This window comes from Panulirus ornatus, chromosome 1 (genome assembly GCF_036320965.1).
Source record: "Panulirus ornatus isolate Po-2019 chromosome 1, ASM3632096v1, whole genome shotgun sequence".
In the NCBI taxonomy this organism is placed as follows: Eukaryota; Metazoa; Arthropoda; class Malacostraca; order Decapoda; family Palinuridae; genus Panulirus; species Panulirus ornatus.
The window spans coordinates 41,137,483-41,148,086 of record NC_092224.1 but is presented as its reverse complement, the minus strand read 5'-3'; the positions used below and the strand labels follow the sequence as shown (position 1 = coordinate 41,148,086).

Sequence of the window (10,604 nt, the reverse complement as noted above, 5' to 3'; positions counted from 1 at the left end):
TAAGGCATTTTTATGAGTAGGGAGAGAAGAAAATGATTGGTTCTCAGTGAATGTAGGTTCGCAGCAGTCTCTATGGTTGTTTAATTTGGTTATGGATGGAGTTGTTAGGAAGGTATAATATAATATATCATTATCGTTATTATCATTATCATTATTATTATATATCATACTTTGTCGCAGTCTCCCGCATTAGCGAGGTAGCACAAGGAAACAGATGAAGAAAGGCCAAACCCATCCACATACACATGTATGTACGTAAACATCCACACACGCACTTATACATACCTAAACATTTCAAAATATACATTTTTTTTTTCTTCTTTTCGCTGTCTCCCGTGTTTGCGAGGTAGCGCAAGGAAACAGACGAAAGAAATGGCCCAACCTACCCCCATACACATGTATATACATACGTCCACACACGCAAATATACATGCCTACACAGCTTTCCATGGTTTACCCCAGATGCTTCACATGCCCTGATTCAACCCACTGACATCACGTCAACCCCGGTATACCACATCGATCCAATTCACTCTGTTCCTTACCCTCCTTTCACCCTCCTGCATGTTCAGGCCCTGATCACACAAAATCTTTTTCACTCCATCTTTCCACCTCCAATTTGGTCTCCCACTTCTCGTTCCCTCCACCTCCGACACATATATACTCTTGGTCAATCTTTCCTCACTCATTCTCTCCATGTGCCCAAACCATTTCAAAACACCCTCTTCTGCTCTCTCAACCACACTCTTTTTATTTCCACACATCTCTCTTACCCTTACGTTACTTACTCGATAAAACCACCTCACACCACACATTGTCCTTAAACATCTCATTTCCAGCACATCCATCCTCCTGCACACAACTCTATCCATAGCCCACGCCTCACAACCATACAACATTGTTGGAACCACTATTCCTTCAAACATACCCATTTTTGCTTTCCGAGATAATGTTCTCGACTTCCACACATTCTTCAAGGCTCCCAGAATTTTCGCCCCCTCCCCCACCCTATGATTCACTTCCACTTCCATGGTTCCATCCGCTGCCAGATCCACTCCCAGATATCTAAAACACTTTACTTCCTCCAGTTTTTCTCCATTCAAACTTACATCCCAATTGACTTGACCCTCAACCCTACTGTACCTAATTACCTTGCTCTTATTCACATTTACTCTTAACTTTCTTCTTTCACACACTTTACCAAACTCAGTCACCAGCTTCTGCAGTTTCTCACATGAATCAGCCACCAGCGCTGTATCATCAGCGAACAACAACTGACTCACTTCCCAAGCTCTCTCATCCACAACAGACTTCATTCTTGCCCCTCTTTCCAAAACTCTTGCATTCACCTCCCTAACAACCCCATCCATAAACAAATTAAACAACCATGGAGACATCACACACCCCTGCCGCAAACCTACATTCACTGAGAACCAATCACTTTCCTCTCTTCCTACGCGTACACATGCCTTACATCCTTGATAAAAACTTTTCACTGCTTCTAAGAACTTGCCTCCCACACCATATATTCTTAATACCTTCAACAGAGCATCTCTATCAAAATATACATATATATATATATATATATATATATATATATATATATATATATATATATATATATATATATATATATATATTATTATTATTATTATTATACTTTGTCACTATCTACCGCATTAGCGAGGCAGCACAAGGAAACAGATGAAAGAATGGCCCAACCCACCGACATACACATATCTGTACATACACGTCCACACACACACACATACATACCTATACATTTCAACATATACATATATATACATACACAGACATATACATATATACACATGTACATAATTCATACTTGCTGACCATATTCATTCCTGTTGCCACCTATCCACACACGAAATGACAACTCCCTCCTCCCACATAAATGTGAGGTAGCGCTAGGAAAAGACAACAAAGGCCACATTCGTTCACACTCAATCTCTAGCTGTCATGTATAATGCACCGAAACCACAGCTCCCTTTCCACATCCAAGCCTCACAAAAGTTTCCATGGTTTACCCCAGACACTTCACATGCCCTGGTTCAATCCACTGACAGCACGTCGACCCCAGTATACCACATCGTTCCAATTCACTATTCCTTGCACGCCTTTCACCCTCCTGCATGTTTAGGCCCCGATCACTCAAAATCTTTTTCACTCCATGTTTTCACCTCCAATTTGGTTTCCCACTTCTCATTCCCTTCACCTCTGACACATATATCCTCACTCATTCTCTCCATGTGACCAAACCATTTCATAGCACCCGCTTCTGGTCTCTCAACCACAATCTTTTTATTACCACACAACTCTCTTACCCTTTCATTACTTACTTGATCAAACCACCTCACACCACATATTGTCCTCAAACATCTCATTTCCAGCACATCCACCCTCCTCCGCACAACTCGATCTATATTCCACGCCTCGCAACCATATACCATTGCTTGAACCACTATTCCTTCAAACATACCCATTTTTGCTTTCCGAGATAATGTTCTCACCTTCCACACATTTTTGAACGCACCCAGAACTTTCGTCCCTTCCCCACCCTGTGACTCACTTCCATTTCCATGGTTTAAACCGCTGCCATATCCACTCCCAGATATCTAATACACTTCACTTCCTCCAGTTTTTCTCCATTCAAATTTACCTCCCAATAGACTTGACCCTCAACCCTACTGTACCTAATAACCTTGCTCTTATTCACATTTACTCTCAGCCTTCTTCTTTCACACACTTTACCAAACTCAGTCACCAGCTTCTGCAGTTTCTCACACGAATCAGCCACCAGCGCTGTATCATCAGCGAACAACAACTGACTCACTTCCCAGCCCTCTCATCCACAACAGACTGCATACTTGCCCCTCTCTCCAAAACTCTTGCATTCACCTCCCTAACAACCCCATCCATAAACAAATTAAACAACCATGGAGACCTCATGCAACCCTGCTGCAAACCGACATTCATTGAGAACCAATCACTTTCCTCTCTTCCTATTCATACACATATCTTACATCATCGATAAAAACTTTTCACTGCTTCTAACAGCTTGCCTCCCACCCCATATATTCTTAATACCTTCCACAGAGCATCTCTATCAACTCTATCATATGCCTTCTCCAGATTCATAAATACTACATACAAATCCATTTGCTTTTCTAAGTATTTCTCACATACATTCTTTAAAGCAAACACCTGATCCACACATCCTCTACCCCTTCTGAAACCACACTGCTCTTCCCCCGTCTGATGCACTGTACATGCTATCACCCTGTCAATCACTACCCTCCCATATGATTTCCCAGGAATACTCAATAAACTTTCTTTCTTTCTTTTCTTTCACACTATTCGCCATTTCCCGCGTTAGCGAGGTAGCGTTAAGAACAGAGGACTGAGCCTTTGAGGAAATATCCTCACCTGGCCCCCTTCTCTGTTCTTTCTTTTGGAAAAAAAAAAAAAACGAGAGGGGAGGATTTCCAGCCCCCCGCTCCCTCCCTTTTTAGTCGCCTTCTACGACACGCAGGGAATACGTGGGAAGTATTCTTTCTCCCCTATCCCCAGGGATCTCAATAAACTCAATAAACTTATACCTCTGAAATTCGAGCACTCACCATTATCCTCTTTGCCTTTGCACAATGGCACTATGCATGCATTCTGCCAATCCTGAGGCACCTCACCAGGAGTCATACATACATTAAATATCCTTACCAACCAGTCAACAACACAGTCACCCCCTTTTTTAATAAATTCCACTGCAATACTATCCAAACCCACTGCCTTGCCAGCTTTCATCTTCCGCAGATCTTTTACTACCTCTTTTCTGTTTACCAAATCATTCTCCCTAACCTCTCACTTTGCACACCACCTTGACCAAAACACCCTATATCTGCCACTCTATCATCTAACGCATTCAACAAACCTTCAAGATACTTACTGCATATCCTTCTCTCATCACCACTACTTGTTATTACCTCCCCATTAGCCCCCTTCACTGATGTTACCATTTGTTCTCTTGTCTTACACACTTTATTTACCTCCTTCCAAAGCATCTTTATATTCTCCCTAAAATTTAACGATACTCTCTCACCCCAACTCTCATTTGCCCTCTTTTTCACCTCTTGCACCTATCTCTTGACTTCCTGCCTCTTTCTTTTATACATCTCCCAGTCATTTGCACTATTTCCCTGACAAACTCGTCCAAATGCCTCGTTCTTCTCTTTCACTAATAATCTTACTTCTTCATCCCACCACTCACTACCCTTTCTAATCTGTCCACCTCCCATGCTTCTCATGCCACAAGCATCTTTTGTGCAAGCCATCACTGCTTCACTAAATACATTCCATTCCTCCCTACTCCCCTTACGTCCTTTGCTCTCACCTTTTTCTATTCTACACTCAGTCTCTCCTGGTGCTTCCTCACACAAGTCTCCTTCCCAAGCTCACTTACTCTCACCACTCTCTTCACCCCAACATTCTCTCTTCTTTTCTGAAAACCTCTACAAATCTTCACCTTCGCCTCCACAAGATAATGATCAGACATCCCTCCAGTTGCACCTCTCAGCACATTATCATCCAAAAGTCTCTGTTTCACATGTCTATCCATTAACACGTAATCCAATAATGCTCTCTGGCCATCTCTCCTACTTACATACGTATACTTATGTATATCTCTCATTTTAAACCAGGTATTCCCAATCACCACTCCTTTTTCAGCACACAAATCTGTAAACTCTTCACCATTTCCATTTACGACACTGAACACCCCATGTACACCAATTATTCCCTCAACTGCCACATTACTCTCCTTTGCATTCAAGGCACCCATCACTATAACCCAGTCTCATGCATCAAAACTACTAACACACTCCCTTAGTTGCTCCCAAAACACTTGCCTCTCATTTGATCTTTCTTCTCATACCCAGGTGCACAGGCATCCACTTTCAGTTTTACCCATATCAATCTAGAGTTTACTTACATCATCAAATACTCCCACAACTCCTGTTTCAGGAGTAGTGCTAATCCTTCCCTTGCTCTTGTCCTCTTGCCAACCCCTGACTTTACTCCCAAAACATTCCCAAACCACTCTTCCCCCTTACCCTTGAACTTCGTTTCACTCAAAGCCAAAACATCCAGGTTCCTTTCCTCAAACATTCTACCTATCTCTCCGTTTCTATCATCTTGGTTACATCCATACACATTCTGAGCCTCAGAGGAGGATGAGCACTCCCTGTGTGACCTTCTTTTGTTTCCCCTTTTAGAAAATTAGAATACAAGGAGGGGAGGGTTTCTAGTCCCCAACTCCCATCCCCTTTAGTAACCTTCTACGACACATGAAGAATGCGTGAGAAGCATTATTTCTCTCCTATCCCAGGGATAGGGATATATATTTGTTAGGGAGGTGAATGCAAGAATTTTGGAGAGAGGGGCAAGTATGCAGTCTGTTGTGGATGAGAGGGCTAGGGAAGTGAGTCAGTTGTTGTTCGCTGATGATGCAGGACTGGTGGCTGATTCGGATGAGAAACTGCAGAAGCTGGTGACTGAGTTTGGTAAAGTGTGTGAAAGAAGAAAGCTGAGAGTAAATGTGAATAAGGGGAAGGTTATTAGGTACAATAGGGTTGAGGGACAATTCAACTGGGAGGTACATTTGAATGGAGAAAAACTGGAGGAAGTGTTTTGATATCTGGGAATGGATTTGGCACTGGATGGATCCATGGAAGTGGATGTGAGTCACAGGGTGGGGGAGGGGGTGAAAGTTCTGGGAGCGTTGAAAAATGCATGGAAATCGAGAACATTATCTCGGAAAGCAAAAATGGGTATACTTGAAGGAATAGTGGTTCAAAGAATGTTATATGGTTGCGAGGCGTGGGCTACAGATAGAGTTGTGCGGAGTAGTGTGGATGTGTTGGAAATGAGATGTTTGATGACAATATGTGGTGTGAGGTGGTTTGATCGAGTAAGTAATGAAGGCGTAAGAGATTTTTTTTTCTTTTTTTTGCTTTGTCGCTGTCTCCCGCGTTTGCGAGGTAGCGCAGGGAAACAGACGAAAGAAATGGCCAACCCACCCCCATACACATGTACATACATACACATCCACACACGCAAATATACATACCTACACAGCTTTCCATGGTTTACCCCAGACGCTTCACATGCCCTGATTCAATCCACTGACAGCACGTCAACCCCGGTATACCACATCGATCCAATTCACTCTATTCCTTGCCCTCCTTTCACCCTTCTGCATGTTCAGGCCCCGATCACTCAAAATCTTTTTCACTCCATCTTCCCACCTCCAATTTGGTCTCCCACTTCTCCTCGTTCCCTCCACCTTCGACACATATATCCTCTTGGTCAATCTTTCCTCACTCATTCTCTCCATGTGCCCAAACCATTTCAAAACACCCTCTTCTGCTCTCTCAACCACGCTCTTTTTATTTCCACACATCTCTCTTACCCTTACGTTACTTACTCAATCAAACCACCACACACCACACATTGTCCTCAAACATCTCATTTCCAGCACATCCACCCTCCTGCGCACAACTCTATCCATAGCCCACGCCTCGCAACCATACAACATTGTTGGAACCACTATTCCTTCAAACATACCCATTTTTGCTTTCCGAGATAATGTTCTCGACTTCCACACATTCTTCAAGGCTCCCAGGATTTTCGCCCCCTCCCCCACCCTATGATCCACTTCTGCTTTCATGGTTCCATCCGCTGCCAGATCCACTCCCAGATATCTAAAACACTTTACTTCCTCCAGTAAGAGAGATGTGTGATAATAAAAAGAGTGTGGTTGAGAGAGCAGAAAGGGGTGTTTTGAAATGATATGGTCACATGGAGAGAATGAGTGAGGAAAGATTGGCAAAGAGGATATATGTGTCAGAGGTGGAGGGAACGAGGAGAAGTGGGATACCAAATTGGAGGTGGAAGGATAGAGTGAAAAAGATTTTGAGGGATCGGGGCCTGAACATGTAGTGACCCATAGGAAGAGGTTAAATACTAATATGTGTCATGAACCATTGGAAGAGATTAAAAACTAGGACGAGTAATGAGCCACTAGAAGAGGTTAGGTTTATTGAAAGAGGGTAAAGACTTTAAGTATATGGATCCAGTACTATGTAAACAGGAAACAGTGGAAGAAATAAAGGAAAGATTTGTACATGAGAAAGGTGATTGGATCCCTGGAGAGAATTTTAAAAAGGAAAACTGTGACTAAGAATGCCAAAAGCAGCAATCCTGCCAACCTAAATATATGGGTGTGAAACAAAGCAGACAGTACCACAAATGTGGTAGTGAAACAAGAATGTGGAACAAAGCAGGCAATACCATGATTCACAGGGCTGATATTATCTATTATAGGGTTCCTTGGAGTGTTAGCAGAAGTGAAGGGATAAGTAGTGACAAGTGTACAAGAGATGCAAGATGCCAGAGAGAGGGAAAGACGTGGACCTCTTTGGTGTAGTGGTTAGCATTACTGACCATGAGCCATTATGGGCCAGCCTGGGTGGGACATACACAGGTTCAAATCCTGACAGTAGTAGTCAGTCCACACCTAACCCAGGTGTTTAGCCTTCTTCTGGGGCTGGTCAATAAACAGGCACTGGGCTCAGGCTGCTGTGTGTGTGTGTGTGTGTGTGTGTGTGTGTGTGTGTGTGTGAATATGTACATATAGGTAAAAGCATAATAAATATATTCAAGGGCAAAGCAAAAGGAGTGTAAAGTCTCTCATCATAACATAAATAGTAATTACATGGGATGTAATGTCACAGTGTGGATGATGTGAATTACCTGAAAGTAGTTTCATCATGCAAACATGATATGTAGGAGCAAGACTGATGGTAACCATGAAGGGAAGACAAATGGCATTCCAAAAAAGAAGTCAGAGACCTTACTGGGGAAGAGACACAGGAAAGTGGAAAAGGGTTAGAGCATGCTAAGGTGTTTGTACTGGGCAGCCCGGAGCCTTTTCCCCAAAGGGTGAGTTCTTGGAAGTTGAGGCATCAGAGATACAATGATAGGTGTGAAAACTAGGATACACCAAGTGTACAAAACAAAGACATACTTGTACAACAATACCAAAAATAAGGTGAATGTTACTTGATCTCATAGATTCTGGTGATCTTTTGTTTTCCATTATTCAAATCCACGTTTCCCATTGTTTTGAAACACTTGGACAATAACACAAAATTCATTAAAGGTAAATAAAGAAAAAAGTAAAAATAACTTCAAGCAGTTTTAAGATAATAACTGTATACAACTAAATGACACAACTTCATCAATATTAAGCTAACAATATGAAGGTTTTATATTCCAACGAGAAGAACATTTTGATATGTGCAATTAAATTTGCAGTACAATATTTATCTATATAGGTTGGCTAAAGTAATATAAGAAAATAGTTTAGGTAAGGGTCTTTTGATATTTTCTTAAACCAAACCAATAATCAACCTAAACTATGTAAAGCAAAATAGTAATTTCCTAGTTTAACTTCACCTTACTATCAGCAATAAAATTATGTGATATCGTTCTGCACAATTGTGAAGTGTTTATGGACTAATAAAACATGCGAAGCATAATCTGGAGCATTATTACATTAATTAACATACAATACAGCAAAAGTAGTATATCACGGAAAAAATTTTAATGGAAGGAAAAGTTCTTAAAACTTGAAAAACCAACAACCCAGACAAACGTAACCAAATACAGAGTTAATCTAATAAATTACCCTATCTATAGATAGAATTATTGATTCATTACGAAAAAAATCTTTTGTGACTTTCATCCACGAAGAAATACGTACCCCTCTAACCTTGTTTAATCCAGATTTTTATTAGCTGTCACCAAAATAGTAACCTTAGATCTACTTACAAAGCCAGCCGTTTTGTAGCCATTGCGTTTCAAATAATGTGACAATAACACTAGCAAATCTGTGCTGTAGAAGAAATTACATATACAGTCATCATACTTTTTTGTTTCCATAGTTTCATTTTGAGCTGCAGCAAATTTCGATAACTTGACATTATTTGAAAAATTACACTTGTTAAAACACTTCATTCCTGACACTCAAATTGATAAAGCCTTTATGCCGTTTACTTTTCACTGTCACATATTCTTTATTCGTTATTTCAGTCTTATATTAGGTTTAACATATTCCAATCCCTACAGCTGTTTACGGCTGTGGATGCCAGAGTTTTGTCATAGCAACAGTTAACATTATGTTGGCATCCTGACCATCCTAGTTTGCTTTGCCAAACAATCGAAATTTAAATTTCGGTTTGTTTACGTCTGCGAGTGACGTCATAGTAAAATCTACAAGATAAAAGAGAAACTTTTGCATTACTACGTTCATATTTCATTGATATTGGAGTAGGAATTGAAATAATTACACGATGCCACAGTAACGTCGGACTATAACAAATTTGGTACAATAATTCCGAACTTATGTTACATATCTAGAATAAATGTTACAACAGATCTCTTTATTTGATATACTTACTTTTAAACAAGAAACTAAGGCTAATGATAAAATTCTTCAAGAAGCAGCTTAAGATGATGGAATCCGCAGGAAATTAATTCATTTCAGTTGTATTTCAGGAAGTTTTGCTTTTGCAACAGCACCTCCCTCCTTCCGTTGATGTATCAGATTTCCTGTACTCTGGGTATAATGATATTAAATGTTTATATTGTGACATTCATATGCCTTCTCCAGATCCATAAAAGCTACATACAAATCCATTTGCTTTTCTAAGTATTTCTCACATACATTCTTCAAAGCAAACACCTGATCCACACATCCTCTACCACTTCTGAAACCACACTGCTCTTCCCCAATCTGATGCTCTGTACATGCTTTCACCCTCTCAATCAATACCCTCCCATATAATTTACCAGGAATACTCAACAAACTTATACCTCTGTAATTTGAGCACTCACTCTTATCCCCTTTGCCTTTGTACAATAGCACTATGCACGCATTCCGCCAATCCTCAGGCACCTCACCATGAGTCATACATACATTAAATAACCTTACCAACCAGTCAATAATACAGTCACCCCCTATTTTAATAAATTCCACTGCAATACCATCCAAACCTGCTGCCTTGCCGGCTTTCATCTTCCGCGAAGCTTTTACTACCTCTTCTCTGTTTACCAAATCATTTTCCCTAACCCTAAAAAAAAAAAAATTGTGATATTATTGTCTTTCTTCCTGTCTTCTCTTTCGCATTTCCAAAATTTATAATTTACTTATTTCACACCACTAAAATCTGATTTTTCAACTAGAGTAGTCTAACTTATGTTGTTCTATATATTATTGCTGTAATTGTAACTCCTTTCTTTTCTCTTGATATCCCGAGCACCATAGATTAAAATGCAAATCATTCTTGTCTCCTGCCCATAAATCACAACTCTCTTCACCATAGATTAATCTTTTTTTATCATCTGATTGTAGATTATTCTTGTTAGAATCATACTACAGATGATGGCCTTTTATCATATGATTTTTCTTAATTCATATATTCTTTCCATTTCTGTTAGATTTCCTGTCTTTTTCCCCCATCTCC

The 10,604-nt window shown here is 40.4% G+C and overlaps 1 protein-coding gene across 8 annotated transcripts in view; it reads right to left on the bottom strand.

Moving 5' to 3' along the window:
- LOC139748739 (ERI1 exoribonuclease 2-like) overlaps positions 1 to 10,075 on the bottom strand; it is a 362,528-nt gene extending 352,453 nt beyond the window's left edge. The window contains exon 1 of one of the 8 annotated variants that reach the window (XR_011712822.1): positions 8,911 to 9,386. Coding sequence is in view for 5 of the 8 variants with exons in the window: in XM_071662172.1 (XP_071518273.1) it covers positions 8,911 to 8,933 (23 nt within the window). In the remaining 3 variants the exon portion in view is untranslated. Of the gene's footprint in view, positions 1 to 8,842; positions 8,883 to 8,910; positions 9,425 to 9,538 lie in introns of those variants that run through there. The other 7 variants (XM_071662154.1, XM_071662172.1, XM_071662146.1 and 4 more) reach the window with 7 other exon arrangements.
- Between the last annotated feature and the right edge of the window lie 529 nt (positions 10,076 to 10,604).